Source organism: Nannospalax galili, unplaced genomic scaffold (genome assembly GCF_000622305.1).
Source record: "Nannospalax galili isolate Female #2095 unplaced genomic scaffold, S.galili_v1.0 scaffold243, whole genome shotgun sequence".
Taxonomy (NCBI): Eukaryota; Metazoa; Chordata; class Mammalia; order Rodentia; family Spalacidae; genus Nannospalax; species Nannospalax galili.
In genome coordinates, this window is record NW_008353490.1 from 9,085,151 (window position 1) to 9,109,552 (window position 24,402).

General features: G+C 36.2%; 1 protein-coding gene across 6 annotated transcripts in view; it reads left to right on the forward strand.

The window, feature by feature from the left end:
* Nucleotides 1–24,402, forward strand: part of Atp9b (ATPase phospholipid transporting 9B (putative)) — a 318,516-nt gene that overhangs the window by 55,948 nt on the left and 238,166 nt on the right. For all 6 annotated transcript variants that reach the window (XM_017802611.1, XM_017802610.2, XM_017802609.2 and 3 more), the window contains 2 exons: nucleotides 7,337–7,395; nucleotides 16,236–16,287. In XM_017802611.1, coding sequence (XP_017658100.1) covers nucleotides 7,337–7,395; nucleotides 16,236–16,287 — 111 coding nt within the window. The remainder of the gene's footprint in view (nucleotides 1–7,336; nucleotides 7,396–16,235; nucleotides 16,288–24,402) is intronic.

The following is a 24,402-nucleotide window of genomic DNA, read 5'->3' on the forward strand; positions in this document are numbered from 1 at the left end:
ACTACATGACTGTGGCCCCTTTCTCTTATAATCAGTGTTATGTATTTTTTTTTTCCATTTCTTGGTGGAGGTGTATGAATTGTATGTGTTGGTTGTAATTGTCCAGTGGGCGAAATAACAATTCATTTCCAAAGTATTTGCTAAATGCCTGCTATGTGTTAGGTACTGTAGTGACTTTCTAATATTAAAACATGAGGAGATGGATTAGTTGTTAAAGCACTTGCCATGCAAGCCTGAGGACTGTAGTTCCCAATCTCAAGAAGCCATATAAATGCCAGTTAGGTGTGGTGGCCTGCCTGTAATTCTAGCCTCAGAAGGCAGAGATGGGGGATCTGCAGAGCAAACCGGCTGTGGAGACTAGCCATATCCATGATCTCTGGGTTTAATTGAGATACTCTGCCTTATTGAATAAGGTAGAAGAATAACTGAGGATGATACCAGGCATCAGTCTTGGACCCTCACCTTCAGGTGTCCCCATATGCATGTGCACCTCCACATACAAAACCATACACACACACACACAGACACACACACACACACACACACACACACACACACACACACACACCACACCACACCACACCACAAAAAGTAGGAAAAAGAAAATGAAAAAAAAAAAAATCCCCCCCACATGAATTAGTCCTAAACTTTGTTTTCTGAGTCCATGCAGCATTATTTTAGGCAAATGGAAGAAATTTAGAGCTTTTTAGTTTGTTTTTGTTTTAGTTGGGCACCCAGTCTTGGCAGAACCAAGTCACATACAGCTAGTGTGTATTCCGAACTTAAATCTGCAGCTAACTTTGTACTTTATATTGATGAAGGGTGGGGATAGGGAAAGGGGAAGAGAGAGAATGCAAGAACAGTTGTGTTAATTCTGTGCTGCGATTCTTTCCTATAGCTTGTGATGATTGTTTTCTACCATGTCTTAGTTATTATTTGGAATAGTTTTGCATTTCACTTAACACATTTTCAAGTATTCAAGCATTAATGCAAAAGGACTTTTAAGAACCCCACCCCCACCCCCTTTCTCTGTCTCAAGGGAGAGGCAGGGTGTTTACATACTTACTTGCTTTTCATGTTCCACTGTACTTTTCAGAAGGAACTTCAACCATACAAAGTACAGTAGGAGATTCTTATTTGTTATGTATCTTATATTTGATTCATATTCATCAATACTTTGTATATGTTTTGCAACTTTTAAAAAGTTTTAAAAATCTTTTTAAAATTTCTTTTTATTTTATAGGTGTGTGTGTTGCTTGCATGTAAGTAAGTGAAGTATGTACATAAAATACCTGTGGAGGCCAGAAAAGGGCACTGGATCCTCTGGAACTGGAATTGGGATGATTGTCAGCCTTCCTGTTTATGCTGAGGATCTGACGTAGGTCCTCTGCAAGAATAGCTAGTGCTCTTTAACAGCTGAACCATTTCACTAGCTCCCAAAATATTATTTATTTAAAAAATTTTTTTACTTAAATGATTTGTGTACCTCAAGCTGGGTCTTGTGACACATACCTGTAATCTTAGCTATTAGGAAGCGGAGGCAGAAGGATTGCTGTGAGTTTGTGAATGTGAAGGGTGTATGAGAGAGGGAGACTGTATTTCTGTCTTTGACACTGTTCAGTGTGAATCACTTTTGTTAACTATCTTTTTTATCTTAAACTCTGGACGATAGCCTGCCAAAACATGTACCAGTGTCCACAGAGATCAGAAGAGGGTGTAGGGTCCCCTGGAACTGGAGTTACAGGTGTTTGTTAGCCACCATGTGGGTGCTAGGAATGGAACCCGGATCCTCTGCAAGAGCAACCAGTGCTCTTAACTGCTGAACCATCTCTCTAGTCCCTTGTTTGTTTTTTATTATGAAAAAGATGCTCAATTTTATCAAATGTTCTTTCTGCAACTACTAAGTAGTTGCTTGAAATATGTGCCTAGGAATTTATTCACTTCTTGTAATTGAATTTGCTGGCATGTAATTGCTCCTAATAGCCTTTTATGATCCTTTGTATTTCTGTGGTATCAACAGCAAATATGTGTCCATGAGTGGATACATGAAAGAAACTGTGGTAAGTATACATAATAACATACTATTTAGGCACAAAAAAAGTAGAAGCCTGTAATTTGTGCCAAGATGGATGAATCTGGAAGACATTATGCTGATTAATTAAGTTGGGCATAGAAAGACAAATTGTCATATGTGGATTGTGAAGAAGTTTGTCTCATAGAAATGTAGAGTAGAATAATGATTGCCAGGAGAAGATTGAGAGGGTAGTAGTGAGAAAGCAGATAGGAAAAGATTAGACAACACATACCAAGTTACAAAGAGTTGGTGAGAGTATTCCTGGTGTCCTCCAGCACAGTAGGCTGATTATGGCTAAAACACTGTACTGAAAATTTAAAAATAAAAGATAAGATATTGAATGTTCTTACCACATAGAATTGATAAATCTATGAGGGGATTTACTAAATTTATGCATTTAGTACGTACTGTGTATATGTGTATGTATCAAGACATCATGCTGCACACTCTAAATATGCACAGTCATTTTGTACCAATTAAAGATAAAACACAATTGAAAAAAATGAAATATCAATAGGATATTTATGTTAAAAACCAAAAAGTAATGCAAGGATCTAGAACAGGCTTCCTGAGTGAGGCCTGTCAGCTATTTTCATAGTTAGTGAAAATAGGCTGTTAGTGTTCCTGGACTGATCACATAATGACTTTTTTGTAGTTATGTCATTTAACTAAAAAAAAAAAACACCAGATCTCAGAGTATCTCAAATTCTATATTAAAGTTTTGATCTTTATTCACATACTTACCCCCTTTCTACTGTGCCTTCAAAATTCAGTGCCCTTCATTACTTGACCCCTTCTGTCTCCTGGCCTCTCTTTAGATGTGACTCTGCTTTTATTGAAATGTGACTCTTTCAGTCATTATTAATTCATTCCTGTTGCCTTGGTACCCCCGGTACCATTAGGTTCTGTATTAGTTACTTTTCTCATTGCTGTGGTGAAATACCTAACAAAAGCAACTTGGGAAAGGAAGGGCTTATTTGGCTAACAGTTTGAGGAGATCTAGTTTACCATGGTGACAAGTTCCTGAAGTAGTTGGCCTCTTGGTATTGACAATCAGGAAACAGAGAGAAAGGAAAACTGGTCCCTCCCTCCCTCCCTCCCTCCCTCGGACCCCCAGCCTATGGAATGGTGCTATACACATTCACAGTGGGTCTTCCCTCCTCTGTTAAATCTTTCTGGAAATGCCCTTACAGACATGTGTGTCTTCTAGGTGATTTTAAATATAGTTGTTCTAGTTTGCTTTCCTACTTCAGTGATAAAAACACTGACCAAGCCAATGTAAGAATCAGAGGGTTTATTTTATCTTACACCTCCCAGGTCACAGTTCATCACTGATGGAAGCCAGAGCAGGAAGCCAGGGAAGGAACCTGGAGGCAAGAGCTGAAGTACAAACCATGGAGAATAATTGCTTACTGGCTTGTTCCTCTGGCCTGTGCTCTGACAGCTTTCTTATACAACCTAGGGCCACCTGTCCAGGGATGGTACCACCCACGGTGCCCTCTCACATCAACCAGCAGTTAAGAAAAAGCTTCACAAGATGTGTCCACAGGCCAATTGGTTAGAGGAAATTCCTCAATTGAGGTTCCTTCTTCTAGGTGTGTCAAGTTGACAACTGAAGTCATTCAGCACAGTAGTCAGGTTGACAATGAAGACTAATCATCACAGGTTCCCTCCTGCCTTTCTAGCTTGTTCCTTTTCACGGACAGACTTCAACAACTATTTCCCAGGTTCTAGTTTATTGACCAGACATTTTTTCACCAGTCTTTGCCTTCTGATAATCTGTTTGATAAAGTTCAACTTAACCGTTTTTTGTTTGTTTGTTTGTTTGTTTTATGATTGTGGTTATGGTGTCCTAAAACCTTTTTTTAAAATATATATTTTAGTTAAGTTTTTGTGTATTTCATATAATAGAAGTTAATCAAATTTAAACCCCCCATCCCCGCTTATGCCCCTCATACCCCCCACCACCACTGGATTTTATGCATTCTGTCATATTGGCCTATTATGTCATCTTGGCCTATTCGGTCAAGCATTTGTACTTACATGCCCTTCAGGGTAAGTTCATCCATTGGAGTCCAGCCTATCTAAGGATCTTAAATATCTACTCCCCCACCCAGCAGTAATCAATTGCCAGTAGTTCCTAGGCTAGGATTGGGGCCTGCTGCCCATTTCCCTCATTCTATGCTGGATTTTTGTCTGATTGAGTCAACATGGGTCTTGTGCCTACTGTCACCATTATTGCAAGTTCATATGAGCAAGTTCCTAGTGGCCTGAAAACCTGTTTCCTTATGTTCATGCACCAACCCTAGCTCTCTTCCACAGTGGTCCCTGAGCCGTCAGTGGGTGAGCTTTAATATAGGAATCCTATCCAGGAATACACACACTGCAGTCTCTTATTCTCTAAAACTTAGCCAATTGTGGTCTTCTGTGTGCATTGCACTCTGTTTTATGAGGAAACTTCACTGTTGAAAGTTGAAGGATGTATTAGTAGTCTCTTTACCCCCTGTTCAGCCATGTTCCATGAGCCTTACGTGTAGAGGTTCTACTGTAGATGTGTCACTTAGGTCTGTGCATCTGTCAGACATGTATTCTCTGTGTGTGACCAGTCGTGGAACTTTGTAATAGCCTCCATCTGTTTCAAAAAGAAGCTTCTATGAATGGTGTATGGTATACTTGTCTATAAATATAAGGATCTATATTTAGCATACAGTAAGAAATTTCATTTGTCTAGACATTCCAGAGATAGGATTTTCTCTAGGGTCTATGACCTCTCTAGCCATGTGTACTGGCTATGTTTGCAGTGGCACCCATGAATTCCCTCCCATTTAGAGGGCTTTAAGTCCAATTAGACAGCTATTGATTACCCCCCTAGATAAAGTTGCCACTACTGCATCAACAGAGATCTGAAACTTTTTTACATAACCCATATTCACAGATTTTCTCCTGTGTTTCTGTGTCTTTTTCCTAGACACGGTTTTAGGATTTATGTATATCTGTTTTGAGTAAATTTTCCCATATAATACAAAGTATATGTCTTGAGTTCTTTTCTTACATATGGTTGTATAGTTGTCCTAGCTCCAAGTTTAGTCAAAGTAGCCACTTTCCTACAGCATTTTCTTTACCCCTTTTCTTGAGTGGGTTTGGCTCTGGGCTTGCTTTTGTACTCACTGTCATTTTATTTGACTCTTTGTTTTAATATCATACTCTTCTTGACTATTGTTGCTTTATAATAGTTATTTAAATAGGGGCTAGAGAGATGGCTAGCACTGGATGCTCTTGCAGAGGACCTGGCTTCACTTCCCAGCACCCACATGGTGGTTAACAACCATTTGTAACTCCATTTCCAGTTAATTACAGTTAATACAGTGTGACCAAATCTTAAAAATGTAAAAATATGAACTTTAACTGAACAGATTTTAGGCAAATGGCCATGATGTTTTGATTTAGCCTTCTAAATTTTAATTTTTTTTTTTAAAAAGAATAGTCTTTCTCTATATTTCACTCTTGTCTTGAACTTCTGGAGTCAAGTGACCCTCCTGCCTCAGATTTCTGAGTAGTGATGGGTCAGTAGGCATACCACCCTGTGACCAGCTTAACCTTCTAATATTTTGTTCATGGTGTAATATTATTAACATTTGAGAACTTTTGACACTATTTTTTTAACAATAAAGTTTTGCTTTAAACATGTAATCACATATTCCATAGAAATGAAGAACCATCACTATATCATATCTGAATAGTAAAGGTATCAAATATTTGTTGTATCTGTTACCATATACCAACATAATTGACCTTTTGGAAATTTAGTGTCTTGATAAAAGAATAAAAATGGTATGTTTTATTATATTACATGTTATGAGTATAGGTGTTTTTCTTTCTTTCCCTTTTAAATGTGCCTATTACTCAGAATGTAAAAAGGCAGAAGGAAGGCCAAGTGAATTTGGCTGGCCATGAGTGAAATTGAAAGGTAGTGTAGGGATTCTGTGGAAATGTGCTTAGGGACTGAAAGTCAGTGGACATCTTTACTGTTTGATGCTTAGCTGTAAAAACAACAGTGAGAGCAGAGACTGGAAACTTGGAATGACCATGTTTATAACAAAACATTCTTTTTAAGTGCTTTCTAGCTGTGTGTAGACATATACACACTATAATAAGGCTTGTTTTATATATAATTTTAAAGAACATTGCTGCCTTATGAATAAAAAGTAGCTTTAGCTCTTTTGGGCTTATATAATTGAGAAACATGGAAAAAATATAATAGCAAAAATCTACTATATGACTCTAAACAAAACAACTATTAAGAAACAATGTGGTCCAGTGAAACTAAGCTGTGTTAAGAGGAAGTTAGGAAATAAGGCTTTATGACCTATTGGATAGGAATGTAAAATTCAGTCTAAAGTCTGTAATGTTGGTGTTTGGTAAAGCTCTGGTTCTGTTAGCAGTTAGAATAAAATGAATGTACAAGTTGCAGATGCACCTATTGGTGTTTACAACTGCAGCTACAAGCATGTTAAAACAAATCTACTTGGTTGCTGCTTACCCTAAAAGGCAGAGAGGCAGGAAGGCTGAGACAGGAGGAAGGAGTGATTTGCCTGAGTTTTCAGATTATCTATATAACATTTGTCCATTTAACATGGTATTGTGCATCATATTTTGCAGATATTTAAATATATTGCATATTTATCTTTATAGGCTATTGTACATTAGGTTTATAGATAATTTAAGGATATATTTAATATGTACATATCAAATTACTTTCAGTAGTAAAACTCTTACCAGTTTTCAGTTTGTCCTGTATTGACAAAGATACTAGTAGATGATGATTTCATATATTTTTCTGTGAATTTTGTACCAATAAATTTGTATATCTCCACATTAGTGTTTCAGTCACCAAATTATTTTATTTCATAATGTTCCCATCATTGGTAACTTGACTGAGAACCAAAACACTACCAAAATAGGGAAGAACCTTCTACATGGAATCTCTACCAAATTACCATGAGGAACCCCTGCTGTTCATTATTATTATTGTTACCATTATAAGAGGATAGTTAATTGTTTGTGTTTGGTAGTTTACTTAAAGAGATTATGTATGATAGTGTATATCTGAAATTTAACTTGAAAGTATGAATATAGACAAATTTCTGCTTTTTAATTTTGTTTCTTGCTCTAGAGTTATTTTTTTTAAGTAATTACTTAGCAAAGTTTCTCTCTGGTATACTCTTGTTTCCTTGAGTTGATTGTACTTCTTCTTTTTTTAAGGTAAAGTGCAAGTTAAGAGTTCAGACATACAAGTTGGAGACCTCATCATAGTGGAAAAGGTTGATGCATTTTTAATATATTTTAGATCTATATATACAGCAGTCATTAACATTTACTCTAATTACAATAACTTTTGAATTTGAGGAAAATTGTTTGAGACAAGTGTTTTAATTCTTAATGTGCTTGTGTAAGATTTTCTATAGTTTAACAAGATTTAGATATACATATATTCTGTGTGTTCTGCTAAAGTGTATTTCAATGTATATAGGTAAAGTTATACCTTGTCTAAAGGTCGTGATAATTGCTTACTGTATCTCATTTAACCACAGAATTGTGTTTGAAACTGTTACTCCTAACCTACTTCATTTTCAGAGCTTCATTATCCAGATGTCTATATTATACATAATTGTTGGGTATAATTCTTATTGATTAAAATTTTAAAGAGAGGAAGTGAATGAAAGTAAAAGTATACTAGAAAAATAGGTCATGGTGAGAAGCCAAGTTTTCAAAAAAACGCAGAAAAATAGAAAATGTCAGGGCTGTGATGATCTAGAGAGTGTCTAGATGGGCACCATGTATTTAAGAGCTCTCTCCCGTAGTGCTGTCTCTGTTTCATCCTGTGGTGTGTAAGTGCCATGTACACTGCACAAGTCTCTCTATGTGAGAGCTTTCTCCTGGAGTAATGTCTTTGCCTCATCATATGATGTGTAAGTGCCATGCATACTACATGTGTCTCTTTGTGTGAGGGCTGTCTCCTGGAGTGTTATGTCTTATTCTTTGAAGTGTACATGCAATGTATGCTGCACCTGTCTCCCTGTGTGAGGGCTCTCTCTGCCTCATCCTATGATGTGTACATGCCATGTACACTGCACATGCCTCTCTGTGTGAGGGCTTTCTTCTGGAGTGTTGTTCCTGCTTCATCCTGTGATGTGTAAGGACCATGTGCACCCTCTGTGAGGGCTTTCTCCTGGAATGCTATCTTTTCATTATTCTGTGATGTGTAAAGGCCATATACATTGTATCTGAGGGATTCTTCCCAGATTTCTGTTTGTGCCATTTCCTGTGACATATGAGTGCCCTGTAAAGCAGTCTGCAGTCTATGTTGTTGACTGGCATATTGGCTGACTGAGGCTAATTGTATAGTCTTGCCATTGAAATTATTTCCTTGTTACTTTATATACAGAGAATGTCGTTTGATTTTTAGAATGTGGAATAAAAGCAAATATTGGGCTTTTTAATATATTTACATAGTTGGGAGTATATGCTTAGCATCCACAGACACTGAAACAAAGAGTATTTCATTGCATAAATGTCAGCAATTATTAGCCTCTTACCCATCCAGTTTTTGGAAAGTTTCTTATTTTATTTATGCTGCTAAAATGTTGTAGTGACCATCCTTCTATCTGTGCATGTTTCTATAGGACAGATTGGTTTATGTATGTATGTATGTATGTATGTATGTATGTATGTATGTATTTATTTATTTTTAATTTATTTTTTACACCCACTTCCCAGATAGCACCCTCCCATAGCCTCCCTCCCCCGACTAGAGCCCTTATACTCTGATATCCTTGCTACTGTCTGCTGTGTTGTCGGCACCCCCCAGCCATTCTCCACTACTTGCCCTTCTGGTGAATCTAGTCACCCTATCTAGAGGTCTTTGTTTTAGGAGGGTCAGCTGACAGATTGTTTTAAGATGCATGACTCAATGTATCTTATCCTACAAAACTTGCTACATTATTTTTTTCTGTCATAGGCTATATTAATGATTATGCTATTTTGAATACCTTTTGCTTTATTATTTGGTGCTGGGTATTGAACCCAGTGCCTTCTGTACACCAAGAATGCACTCTACCAATGAGCCTTTCGTTATATTTTATTTTTTTTAATATTTAATTTATTTTTATTTCATTTATTATTTTTGTTTTATGTGTATGAATGTATTGCCTGTATGTCGATAGATGCATCCATGTTGTACAATGCCTGCAGAGGTCAGAAGAGGGTGTTGAATCCCCTAGAACTTGAGTTATGCTTGTTAGCTGCCATGTGGGTGCTGGGAATCAAACCTGGGTTCTCTGCAAGAGCAGTCAATGCTCTTTAACTGCTGTGCCATCTCTCCAGACCCTTTTGTTATATTTTAAATATTGTATATTAAGTTAAGGAAGCTTTTATAGGTAAGGGAAATAGCTAATGGTGTTTGGACAGTGCAAAGTACAGTTAATATAAGGGATTTTAAGCTATTTTATATTTTAGGAGTAGAATTGATATTTTTGAAGCTAGATTAGGTCATTTACAATATTTTTCATAAGTTCACTGTGTAGAAGAGCTTCGTGCCTTTTGTTAAATATTTTATCTTGGGATGGAATATGGCACTTGTGTCACATGTGCAAGACCATGAATTTGATTCCTAGCACTACATAAAAACAAAAACAACAAAAATAAGAAAAACAGTTTTATTGGTTAGCCTGTATAATAATTTAAGTAAGGATGTGATGTGAATTCACTTTACTGTTTAATTTTCATTACTTGGTTTAAGTATTTTAACTAATAGTTTCACGTGGTGCACATTCTATAATACTGCATGAGTGAGTACTGTTATTAATCATGAAATCCACTTCCTTATGTGTAAGATTTTAGAATTAAGTAATTAATTGGGTGCTTGGGGACTTTGTGCATGCTGGATAGAAACCTCCACTAAGTTATACCTCCAGCCCCTAGACTTTAGTTTCCATCTGTAATGTCTGTGTTTAGTCTGTGTTATGTTGATAATATTGAACAGCACAGTTATCCTTCAGATCAATTCAATTCAATGAGTTAACATACATAACTGATATATTTACAGTGATGTGTCTCAGGTGGAAAACAACTAGTTGTAACTTTTCTAAGTTAGGCCCCAATATTAAAGATTTTACTTAAAAAGCAAACATTTGTAAGACTTTCTTGTTTTTCCTTTTGTTTTTTTTGTCTTTTTGAGACAGGGCCTCCCTGTAGCCCCAGCTATCCTGGAACTCACTATGTAGACTAGGCTGGCCTCGAACTCACAAAGATCCACCTGCCTCTGCCTCCCAAGTGCTGGGATTAAAGGCATGCACTACCATGCCCAGCTGTTTTTCCTTTTTTTATCCCCACACAGAAGCCATCTTTTATTTCAAAAACACCCCACACATTATTTGATGGCACCTACATAAACAGACAGATACATGTATCTGGATTATTTTAGAGATTAATATAAATGAGAAAAAGGTTCTTAAACTGATTGTTCAAATAAAAGATCCATCTATTCAGAGTCAGGGTTGTATTATATCTTTATACATGTATTCCAATAGAAAAAAAGTGCCAAAGTTTGTTTCCTATCTTTACATAAATCAAATTAGTCACCTGTATAGAACTAGAGTCCTTCAGAAGTCATATACGTGAATATGACATATGTAGGTCATGGCACGGTCTCCAAAGCCCTAGGGTTTAGGTGACTGGGAACAGACTCAGAGCAGAACTCAGGATGACCATGGTATCAGTGCTTCTTTATCAATCTTTTAGAAGTAGTCTAGAGAAGAAGAGCAATTGGTTTTTCCTGAAGCAAGGTGAAAAACCATTTTCTTTCTCTTATTTTTCAGAGGTAATTCAATTTAATAAGTTAGTGCTAAAATGTATACTATAATACCCAGAACACAGGTGCCCATGACTGAAAATATATGACTAGAAGCACTCTGAGAGGCACTAAGGTAGCAAAGATAGGTTCCCAAAAAGGATGCAGATGATACCCAAGAAGGAAGAAATGAGAAACAGAGAACACCAGTGAAAACAAATGATAAAATGATAACTTCAGTCACTAATAACTACCTTCATTGTAAATGGTCTTAACAAGAGGCAGACAGGGTAGGTAAATGTAATCAAGCCTTATGCCAATGACAGGAAAGTCACCTCAAGTTTATTAACTTGTGTAGGGCGAAATAAAAGATGTAGAAAAATACATTAAATTAATTCAATAAAAGTGTATGTGGTAGGGGCTGCTGTATTAGTGTCAATGAAAACGTCCTTTAGAATCATGAAAAGCGAAACAAAATAAGTTGCATTAGTAATGTAAAAGATTGGAAAAGGAAACATCTAGGTATGGATTCATTCCTTGAAGCCTTTAAAGAGGATTTAGCATCAATTTATACAATAGTTTTCAGAAAATAGGGTAGAACACTTACCCTCATTTCATTAGGTAAGTTTATTTTTGTCCCAACACCAGAAAAAGGACAGTACAAAAAAAAAAAAAAAAAAAAAAAAAAAAAAAAAAAAAAAAAAATAGGAAGCAGCCAGACATGGTGGCACACACCTTTAATCTCAGCACTTGAGAGGCAGAGGTGGTGGATCTCTGTGAGAGCCAGGCCAGCCTGGTCTACATAGAGAGTTCCAGGCCAGCTGAGGCTACAGGGAGAGCCTGTCTCGAAAAGACAAAAAAAAGAAAATTATAGGCCCTTATCCCTTGTTAGAATAAATAGACTTTTTAGTATAAAGTTCTGAGCCATGTCCAAGTAGAAATGATCATTGCAAGAATTTAAGCCTATTCTTCCATTCTAGAATGATCTACTGTATCAACCGACCAGAGGGAAATCGCATGTTATATTACTTGATGCCAGAAAAGCATTCGACTAAGTCAATCTCCTTTTTTTTTTTGTTTTGGTCTTTTGAGACAGGGTTGCCCTCTAGCGCTAGCTGACCTTGAACTCACAGAGAGCTGCCTGCCTCTGCCTCCTGAGTGCTGGGATCCAAGGCATGTACCACCACTCCCAGCATCAGTCCCATTTTTGATAACTGCCAGTAGGAGGGTTTAGAGATCAGACACCTCATCTACTTAAAAAGTACCTAGAGAACCTACATAGAATAACACATCCTATGTAGTAGAGTAAGGTGGATGCCTCTTTGAACTGGAAACAAGAATGTTGCTTTTACCACTCTTAGCTGGCAGCTCTAGTTTCTTGAATAGGACAAGGGAATTAAAGATGTATATATTGGGAAAGAAGAAATAAAATGTCTGAATTTGCAGATGGCATGCTGGTGAATATGGAAAATCCCAAGAGGTTTGTAAAAATTAGAGCCAATATATTCAGCAAGATGTCAAGTGTAAGACAAGCACACATTGGGCTAGAGAGATGGCTCAGCAGTAAGAGCACCAGCTGCTCTTGCATGACAACCTAGGTTGGTTTCCCAGCACCCACATGTGGTAGCTAACAACCATCTGCAACTCCATTTCCAGGGGAATCCAATGCCGTCTTCTGACCTCGGTGGGCATTGCACAACATGGGTGCACTTATACACATGCAGGCAATACATTTATACACATAAAATAAAAAAATAATAAACTGTTAAAGACAGGCACACACAAATATAACCTGATTTCTGTAAGACAACCTAGAACAAATGAAAACAAATGAAAATGCAATACTTCTTATAGTCCTTCCTTTGAAATTCAAGTCTTAAGAATACTAAAATTTACATATATTCATGAAAGTAATCAATGTAGACATAAGAAAATTGGTGTGTTCTTGGATCAGGACATTCTATATTCCTCAGTATTCAAAAAAAAAAAAAAAAAAAAAAGATCTGTAAGTTGGACATAGTTTCTAGCAAAGTAAAATCTGTATTTCCCTCCCTTCCTCCCTCTTTTCCTCAATACTTCCCTCCCCTCACCCCTCTCTCCCTTCCTTCCTTCTTCCCCACCTCACCTTTTTGTTTTTAATGACATAGATCATATTATTCCAAAACTAATTTGGAAAGGCACAGGTTCTGTAATAGCTAAGGCCCTTTTGACAAGGAAAACACAGTAGGAAGAATCCCTTTTTCCTATGTCAAGGCCTGTTACATAGCTATGTTAATCAGCATAGTGTGGATAGGAGAGGGATGGAAACGAATGCTATGAACCTTAAGGAGAACCCAGAAATAGACTCACCCAGATAAGCACTAGTGACTTTCGGAAAACATACAAAAGCAATTTTAAAAAAAAGGAAGGCCTTTCAACAGATAGAGCATCCAGAGGTTAAAAACAGAATCTGGACTTAATGTAAAATGCAAAACTTTTAGGAAACTTTTAGGATAAACATAGGAGAAAATCTTCTGAATCTAGACATAGGAATATAGTTCTTAGACTATATACCAAAAGAATAATGCATACAACAAAATATTGATAAATTGTATATTATTAAAATTAAAATGTACTTTCTGAAAAATGATGAAATTTCAAAGTCTACATTGGGAGAAATTTTGTTGTGGAATATGTAAAAACTTTTAAAATTGAACAGTAAAAAAACAAAAATGGTCAAAAGACATAAGGAGACATTTTATCAAAGAGTTACAAATAAAAAATAAACATATGAAAACAAACATCAGTAGTCATCAAGAAATGAAAATTAAAGCAACCATTAATCTACACTTATATCAGAATGCATAACATTTTTTTTGAATGATGACATCACCAAATATTTCCAGTGGCAAGAAGACTGTGGTTCACTTACACATCTCTTGAGAAGTCAAATGGTACAATTATTCTGGAAAATCACTTGACAGTTTCCCACCCCTCTAAAACAAACAAACAAACAAAATAATCCCCAAACCTATATGACTATTTTGTGACCCAGCAATTCTTATACCTTGGGGCCAGAAAGATGGCTCATTGAGTAAGGGGCTTGTCACCAAACCTGATGATCTGAGTTTGATCCCCAGGACCTACATGTGGAAGGGCTAGAACCAGCCCTCACAAATTGTTTGATTTCCACATAGAGAATTTGGCACTTATATGCTCACATACAATAAATAAATAAATATGATATTTCTTGTACTTTTGCTGCAAAGAAATAGTAATTGCTACAAAATCCTCTGCAAGAATGTTTATATCTGCATTCAAGATAGCAAGAAACAGTTAAGATAACCTGAATGGATGACTTGCCAGAGCCTGTTGTACAATCATACTATGGCTCTTCATGAACAAAAATACATGTCCTTGCTCTCAGGCTGCCTATGGTCTTGGGGGGAAGGAAAAATAAAAAGTGTATAATAATTACTTCAAGTTATAGAATTTATGAGTATCTCATATAGGAACAGACAGGATAAGTGAATGAATAATCTGAAAATGAAATCAAGAAAGAAATTTATTATGACTTCTGTGTCTTTCTTTTTGGTGAAGAGCCTGGGAAAATCTCTTGCATTTTCTTGAGTGGGGACCTTTCTTTCCTTACCAGTTTTCATGCCTTTATGTGTTGTAGGTCAGAGCCCCCTGATAGGTATATACTGTAGATATCTTTTCTCTTCCTTTCCAGTGGGCATGTTTGAGCAGAAATTCTTAATTTTAGAGAAGTCCAGCTTTGTAGTTTTTAAATTTAAGATTAAGTACTTTCTTTTCAGAATAATTTGGCAGTGGTCATCTTGGTTAAGAAATCCTTCTCTAAAGTCATGAAATAGTCTTGTAATGTTTGAAAAGTGACAAGGCAATTCACTCTCTATCAACTTTTAGAGGTTCTGTTATTTTGACTAACATTTTAACTGATTTGATCAGATTTTTGTGCCACATTGATGTGGAGGTCAGGCGTCATCTCCACTCTCCCCGAGTGGAGATCCATTTTTCTCAGCACTATTTATTGGAAATACTACCATTTCCTCATTGCCTGCAGTGCCATCTTTCTCATAAGTCTGGGTCCATGAAAGTGTGGGTCTAATTCTTCATTTTCTTGTTTTGTGTTGTTACAATTATCTTTCTTGATGTGGTGCCATTTTGTTCTAGTTACTGTTAATTTCCTTTTCCTGGCTTGTGGGCAGTTCTAATGAGTTTCTTGGCCTTAGCATTTCCCTATATACTTGTTGATTCTTAAAGCTCTTAAAAATTGTTTATTTTTATATTTCCATTTTTTCTCTTGTGTTTTCTAATTTGTTGCAGTTATATTCTGTATTACATATATTTATTTATCTTCCCCTTAAAACTTTTCTAACATTGGTGATTCGGCTCATTTACTTATCACATTTTTGTTAGCTTTTATTTTAAATACACTGTCCATTTTTCACTCACATTTCTTCCTTGACTTGAGGGTCTATTAGATCTTATAACTTATAAATCTTAGTGTTAGAAGAAATGGCTATATCTGACAGTGTATCTTTTTGAACCTTAATAACTTGTATTTAATTTATTACTTGTCAACTGAAAAGTAAACCACTTCTTTATGGTATAGATGTAAATCTTTACTTAGTTCTCAAAAAAAAACCCCTCCATAATTTGTGAAATTATGTGAAGTATTATTTTAATTGCACACTTTTCCTTTAGGTTGATCTTTCTTTTAGCCTTTCTAATTGGTAGAATTATTAATAATTAATTGTGTGAATAATTAATTAATTAATAATTAATGATTAATTGTGTGAATAGTGACTTGTAAAAGTTTTTATATGCCAAATGATATCTTTGGGTTACTTTCTATTCTGTCTTATAAGAGAATAAATAGGTCCTCAAATTTGTGGAAGTTTTATTTGCTTATTCTCACATTTATTCACACCCACGTTTTCTATTTTACTGATGATGTGCTCCTTGGTGTTGGGCATGGAACAATCACTGTCTTTACTTTCCAAGGTGTTTGCCTAATAGGGAAGATGTAATTTTTATATGGCAATACTGCTGTGTTGTGTGTATGATTAAAGTACATTGGAAGTCATAGAAATAACAGCTTTTAAAATTTTCCAGAGAAGAAAAGTGTACATGGTTTATGGATGTATAAAAAACTAAAACACAAATTGAAATGTTAATTTCTGATATGAAAATTATGTTACTGTAGTAAAATTTTACTTATTTTGATTATTTTTATTATCTGTTTCTACTTTGGAGTGGTATTGTTAATATATATCTTCACATAATAATTAATATGTTACTTTTTTCCAGAACCAAAGAATTCCATCAGATATGGTGTTTCTTAGAACTTCAGAGAAAGCAGGTAATTAAAAAAATTTTTTTTTTACGTTGCTGCAATTTTATTATTTTGGCAATTTGATTTTTATTGTAAAAGGTAAAAGTATGTATTTCTGCCCTGTTGTATCTGGAAAACACTGTTTTGTTGTTGTAGTTATTCTCTGCCTCTGACTCTTTCCACCTTTCTGCTCATCTTTTGTGATGATCCTTGAGCCTTGGAGCAAGGGGTGTGTTATAGATACCCCATTTAGGGCTAAGCATTCTGTGGTCTCTTATTCTCTGCACCTTGATCAGTTGTGAGTCTGTGTGTCAGTTACCATCTACCACAAAAAGAAGCTTCTTAGATGAGATTTGAGAGCTGCATTAATCTATCTATATAATCATAAGTCATTAAGAGTCAGATTAACACTGTGTCCATTTAGCAGCAGCAGGTTCTTGGCCCCAATAATGGTGCCAGATATGGATTCCATCTTGTGGAGTGGGCCTTAAATATCATCAGAAAGTGGTTGGTTACTCCCATTTGTGCCACTGTTGTACCAATGGGCATATCTTGTTAGGTTAGTTGTTACTGTAGCTCACAGGGTTCACAGCTGGGTAAGGTTGAGGTTTACTTTTCTCCTCTGGAAGCATGTGTAGAACTTTTCCAGCACTATGAAAGCTAGCCAGTAAGGATAAGGCTTCCAGGTTAGTACCAGCTTGATTTCTCCATTTTCTATGATTCAAGCATATGATATCTTTTGCAATAAGGTCTTACTGTTAGATTCTGGAGGGTAACCAAGAGCAATGGCAAAATCCTGTATTTGGTGGTGGGGAGCATCTAGGGACCTCACTGTCCAACATCTGCAAAAGGCACTGAGCTTTTTGTTGGCCCGTGGTATCTAGTAGGGGCATTGTCACCCCATTATAGGGTAACTGCATTTAAACATTTTTTATATGTGCATATATATATATATATATATATATATATTTTAGGAAGCTTCTGTAGTATATGACTTTTCTAAAGGTCTTTAGTATTAGTTGTTCCTGAATTCCCTCCTCTACCCTGTCCTCCCATCCCCCATACCATTTAACCTCAGAGCTGTTCACAACTGTTATGACAGCATGCACAAGACCAGTGCAAGCTCAAGCCAGACAAAATCCCAGCATGGAGGGGTTAAGTGGGCTAGAAATTCTACCCTTAGCTGAGAAGCTCTTGGCAATTGATAGCTGCTGGGGAGAGTGTCAGTTTTCTTTAAAGATGAGTCTGCAGGTAGGTTGGCCATATGCCAATAGATGGCCCCACTGCCAAGAATATATGGGCAGCACAAATTGGATTTGATGGTCATCTTTTTTTAATGAAGAAACAAAATTATGTGGGTAGGGAAGTGGGGGTAGATCTGATATCTGATACATATTGTATGAATTTTTCAAAGATCTAATAAAAATATTTCTAATAGGTAAAAATAGAATTTCTGTATATAAAATTTCTCCATGATAATATTTTGAATTTATTTCTAAATCACATTTAACTTAATATTTTTAAAGATTACTTTAATATTTAATGATTATCAAAGTAATCTGAATGGATTACTTATTCAAATTCATATTGAGATGTAAATTAATAACAGTGTTATTCTAAATTTGATTGCTAATTTACATATTCAGTTTTATTTATTAAATTTGGCAGACAGTTATTTACCATTTATTTTCTGCAAAACACTAATTGTTCCTTTGAATACAAAAGAGAGCAGATATATTAGTTGCAACCTTCCTGTATAAGAAAGAGACAACGTTTCTCTTTTTGAAACTGTAGTTATGAATGGTTGCCATGAAAAGTTCATGGTCTGTGTTTGTGCAAGTACTTAGATTGCCAGTGCAGTCATTCTCTTCTCTAGGTACTCTCATAATGGAAACAACAGTTAGGACTAAGGGAGCAGACAGTTATGCCTAGGTGAGTTGCCATGGGATTTCACAGGAAGAGCAATATTTAGATGACCTGAGTTTTCAACTGAAAGCCTCATGTAACCAAGTAGAAAAGCCTGTTGGAAGTCAGGAAATCTCAGTTGTTTCTGTTGGGCCAGTTCCTAATGATGTGACCTGGCTGTGTGGGGCACATTTTCATCATCTCTGGCCTGAGGGCAGTACATAAAGGACTGTCCAGAGCTCCTTTCTGCCCTGTACTTCTGGTTTGTTGAACTAGTTGTTATTTTTTCGTAGGCTCAGCATAAATGCTATTTCTAATGTGAATTCCCTCTAAAGGACTGGTTGGATTCAAGATTGTAGGGTTTTTTTCCCCTATGAACCTGCAACATACCTTAAAAGATATTTTATTCTATTTTTAATTATGTATATATGTATGTGTCTTGTGTGTGGATTTATGTACTTTAATGCCATGGCTACAGAAGCCATTAGAGGATGTTGGTTCCCCTAGAGCTGGAGTCACCTAATATGGGTTCTGGAAGCTGAATTCTGATACTCTGCAAGAGCAATATATTCTATTAACTGATGAACTATCTCTCCAGCCTCAAAGCAGCACACTTTTAAAAGAAATGTTTTAAGGTACATGAGAAAGAGAAAGTATTTCTCTATAGCACTGTACAGTGTTATGGTTGCTTACTTTGTCAAATGGGTTGCCATCACAAAAATGTTGTTATCCATAGTTATCAAGGGACTCGTGGGCTTGATTTTGTGTGTGTGCGTGTGTGTGTGTGTGTGTGTGTGTGTGTGTCTGTCTGTCTGTCTGTCTGTCTCTGTTTGTGTGTCTGTATATATTTTCTCAATGGTGGTACAGACTGGTACAGACTGGCTATCTGCTTCTCCAACTCATTTCTTTCCTCTTGCAATCACAACTGGATTCCCTCCCTTTTCTTCCCAGTCAGGTGGGGCTTTGTCACTCAACTCAGGGAACAGAAAGAAGATGAAAGTCACATATCCTGCATTCCTCTCCCATTCTCATTTTTTCCTTCTCCGCTGCAGAACATGGTCTGTGACTAGGATAGGGTGTTTGTTAGTGTCTCTCTTCATATTGTTAAAGCACTGAAATTGCAAGTTTGTCCTTTATAGTGGCAACTGTTCTTTTAACTGTTGTTTCACCCTAATTCCTCATCATTTGGAAGTAGTCTTACTGGTTTTTGCCAAGTGATATAATTTTCTTTTTAGACTATACTTGTGTTTTGAAAGTATCATTTGGCAATAGAGTATAATATATTCATTTTCCAAGCATTTGTGATATAACAAGTGTATAGTGAGACCATCTCATGTTTTATTGAGACCATCTCATGTTTTAGCAGTCCAGCAGTAGTTTTCAGTCAAGTAGCAGTGCTTCACAGTGCAAACTGAGCAGAGAGAGAAAAGCTACAGTGAGAGAGAGTGAGAGCACAAGAGAGAGAATGAATAGTATTTCCTTATGATGTTTTTTAAAAAATATTTTCTGCAGGTGTGAACTCCACTGGGGGTGCTATGAGAGGGTACCAAAGGGGAATGGGGCATAAAGATGAATTTCTATATGAAATACACAAAATTTCAATAGAAAACTTAAAAAAATTTTTCTGCAAAAATGGTAGTGATAGTTCTTCTTTTTTTCTCAATTTTAATACTTTGACTCTTTTTTTTTTTTCTTTGTTACTTTTGCTAAAGGTTTGTCAGGGTAATATAGCTGTTCAAAGAAGTAACTTAGTTTTAAGGATTTTCTCAAATATTTTTCTGGTCTTTATTTATTGATTTCTGTTATTCCTGTCCTTTTCTCTGCTTTTGATTCAAATTGCTCCTGTTTCTATAGCTTCTTGAGGTAGAAAGTTAGATTATTGGTTTGGGATCTTCTTTTTTATTTTTATTTATTTATTTTTTTAATATTTTACTTATTTTTATTTTATATGTTTGAGTGTATTGCCTGCATGAGTTTAAGTGTACCCGTGTCATACAATGTGGAGATCAGAAAAGGTGTCAGATTCCCTGGAACTGGAGTTATAGACGGTTATTAACCACCATGTGCGTGCTGAGAATCAAACCCGGGTCCTCTACAAGTACAGTCTCTTAACCACTGAGCCATCTCGCCAGTCCCCAGAGATCTTTTTTTGCCCTGGGAAAATTATAAATTTCTGTGCATGTGCTGTTTTTGCTGCTCCATCCCCAGAAAGTTTGATGTATTGTGTTTTATTTTCATATTTCTTAAAAGTGTATTCTAATTCCCTGTGATTTCACCTTTGCCTGTTGTTTTACAATGAATATCCTTGTTTAATTTCCACATGTTTGCAGTTTTTCCAGATTTGCTTCTGTCATTGGTTTGTAGTTTCATTTGGTTGTGGTCTCTGGGTTATGTTCTAATGATCTGTACCAGGTATGTATCATTGAGTGTACTTCATGTGCTCTACAGAGGTCTGTTCTATTGCTGGAGTGTATTTGTTAGTTTTGGTCAGTTTGTAGCATTGGTTGTATCTTCTCTTTCATGTTATCTTCTGTCTAGTTGTCCTGTACATGATTGAGAGTAAAGTGGTATAGTTTGCAACTGTTTTTGCTGTAATCTCTACTTCTTTTTCAGGTCTGTCTTTGCATTTGAGGTTATCTTTTTTGAGGCTATATATAGGGGACACGTGCACACACACACACACACACACACACACACACACACACACACGATGTCATCTTGTCATCTTTTTCCTGGACCTTTCGATCATTATGAGGTATCCTTGGCTACTCCAGCTCTCTTTGATTACTGTGTATCATTTTCCCTTTTCTTACTTTCAGCCTACTTTCACTTTTGATCTAAAATATATCTCTTGTAGGTAACATGTAGGTATACTTTGACTTTCCTCTTAATTTGTCAATCTTTGTTTTATAAATATTAAAAATAATCTGCTGAATTTTTCGAAAATTCCTAGTACAGCAAAATTAACCCATTTTAAATATGCCTTGAAAGGGTCTTAGAAAGTGTATACCCTCTGTGTAGTAATTGGTTTGCAGTTGCCATCCCACATGCTGTCCTTGTTTTGTTTTCTTCCTTGCTTGGCCCTCAGGTTTTTCTGCTCTCACTTCCTGCTGTGGAACTGCACAGAGGAGATGGCTATGCAGGAGAGACATGTAGCTAGTGCTCTCTGACCCATTCTCTTCTGTCTGCCCCAGCCTCGTCTCAAAGGAAGCCTTGTCAGACATTTTCATATGGCTCCTATCTACCCTCACCACCTACCCATTCAGTCTCGCCAGAGACCCTACCCCAACATCACTGAGAGCACAGAAGCCATCAGAGAGATAGCTGTCTGAGTCTTCCGTTTTATTGAAACCCAATTTTTCCTCACCTTAGAGCCTGTCTATTGAGGTTAGGGAACCCACTCCCCCATGTTGATATCTTTCCATTCTCCAGCTCCACTGCTTTCTTGCTTCCTTTTGATTTTATTTTTATTTTTTAAATATTTATTATTTTTCCTTCCTGTGTATGACTGTATTATCTGCATGCATGTAAGTGTACTCATATTGTGCAGTGCCCACGGAGGGCAGAAGGTGTCAGATCCCCTGAAACTGGAGTTACGAACAGTTGTCAGCTGTCCTGTGGGTGCTGGGATCTGAACATGGGTCCTCTGCAAGAGTAGCTGGTGCTCTTAACTGCTGAGTCATCTGTTCAGCCTCCTTATTTTAATTTTTAGTGTATGTGTTGTATGTGTGTATTCCATTTGTGTGCAGTTGCCTGCAGAGTCCAGAGGGGCATTAGATCCCCTGGTGCTGGAGTTACAGAGCAGTAAGCACTAAGCCATCTCTCCAGCCTTTCCACTGCTTTCTTGCTGTAGGCATTTTTATATCCCTACCCCCACCCTCACCTGTGAACCCATCTACTACTTTCCCATCTCTCTTAGTAACAGCAGGAGGGTTGGCCTCTTGGCCTCCCTTACAAAGCTTTTCTCAATGTTCTATCACAGGCGTACTTATATATGTGCTTTCCCTATATTTTTTAGGGGGAAGGGCAATTTGTTATATCTTCCAGGGCTTTCATTGTTACTGTCAACTGGTTTTACTTTGGGTCTGATGGAAGATCAGTGGCTGGCCACTCAAATAAAATAGAGTTCATTCAGTCTGCCTTATGTTTGGAGTCTTGAATCCATTTCTGTGTAGTGTAATTATTGACAATGTAGTAATTGCACCTGTCATTTTGCAGCTACTATTTTCATTGTCAATGCAGAGGGTTTATTTTTATACCCTGCTAATACTACCTTTTATTATCTCTGTCTAGAGATCATTCTTTTAAATGATTGTGGTAGAAATATATCCAAGATTAAAAAGAGCATTCTAGCTTGGCCTGGTGCCTCACACCTTTATTCAGCACTTAGGAGGCTGAAGAAAGAGAATTGCAGTGAGTTTGAGGCCAGCTTGGGCTTTGTATTGAGTTCTAGGCCACTGGGGTACAGAATGAGATATTTTAGTAAACAAGCAAGACAGACAAACAAGCAGACAGACTATTTATAGATTTTGTTAGGGAGTAAATTATGAACAGCATTCAGTCTTATAAAACTGGTAGATGGTTACAAATGCTGATTTTTTTCAGAGGAGGAATCTGAAGGCTAGAGACTGAAAATGCCTTATATAAGATTATACAATTCCCAGTAGTTTTAGAAATTTGTCAGCTTCTCTGTCATCTTTCACTGCATCATTGCTGTGGCTTCTTGAGTCAGATCAGATAGTCTCTCTTAACCTCAGAGAACAGCTCAATTGATGTCTTAGAAATTCTGTTTCTCAAATCTTGTCTTGCATTCCATCTTTCTGAGAAGATTTCTGTCTATGGAGTAGTGAAACTCAGTATTTTGATGGTCATGAATCCACTTGAGAAACTTAAGGTCATTTCTTCATAAAATGTACACAGTATACATGGCTACTAAATTTGCATTGTTTGCATACTCCTGGATGAGTATTAGTGGGTCTGAGTTGAGGACATTAACTGAAGTCTGTCTTAACCTCCTGCATTCTATGATAGTCTTCAGTTTATCAGATATAAAATTTTAAAATATTGCTACTTACTCATATGCAAGTATTAAAAAAATCAGACTGCTTTTAAATGTGTTTTTCTTTTGCAAAGTGAACCAAATAACTTCCAAATTCTATGAAATCCTTGTCATAATATTGCTTTTGTTCTAGATTCTTAGTTTCAGAAATGCCTTTGTATAGTTTTTTCCATTTTTTCCCCAGTTATTTATTTAATAATCACATACTTAGAAGAAGCATTTCATTATAACAGCATTGACATATTCAATAAAATTTTCTGAGCTAAGATGGATCTTTTTTAAAATTGACTGTAAATTTTTAGGTTTACAGTTGAATTATTACAGTTATACAATATTGTACTCAGTATAAACCCTATAAGACATAAAACTAAATGAGGTTTTAAAACCTTTAATAAAGATCTCCATTTCATTATTAAAATACACAGTTTCATACAGAAAAATTCATTTTCAATGCAATTGACATTAAGATGTTTGCACATGGCGTTTCTAATCTCTATATATCTGACTATTACTAGTGACAATCAGTTACTTTCTGAGCTCCTTGGCATCTGAGCATGGATATAAAGTCATCAGGTAGATTTCAATGGTAATGTTTTTCACATTTACTAATTATTATTATTTAGAATCATTAATTCAATAACAATTCCCAGTGTCTGATTTGACAGTAGCAGCTGCCATTACAGTTTTCTGATTACATATAACTTTCTTTTTTTCTCTCTCTTTCAAAATTGCCTCTAATTTTTAGGGTCACAGTGTTGAATTTATACAGTTATACATTATTGTACTCAGCATATACTCTATAAGATAAAATTGAATGAGGTTTTAACCTTTAAAAAAATCTCCATTTCATTTTAGAATATATTGTTCCTTGCAGAAAGACTCATTGTTTTTGCTACCAAGACGTTGGCGCACACATCTCTAATCTGTATGCATCTGATTATTACGAGTCATAATCAGTTGCACTTGGATCTTGGCACCTGTGTATGTCTATGAAGTCATAGGGTAGACTTCAATGGCAGTGTTTATCACCTCTACTAATTAGCATGATGTAAATTTCCATGCTTCCTCCTCAAATATAATACATTTTCTAAAATTTGTTGTTTATTTTTGGGTGTGTATTTTTTTTTTCTGTGTATATCACACAGAACATCCCAAACCATCTTATTTGACTATACACC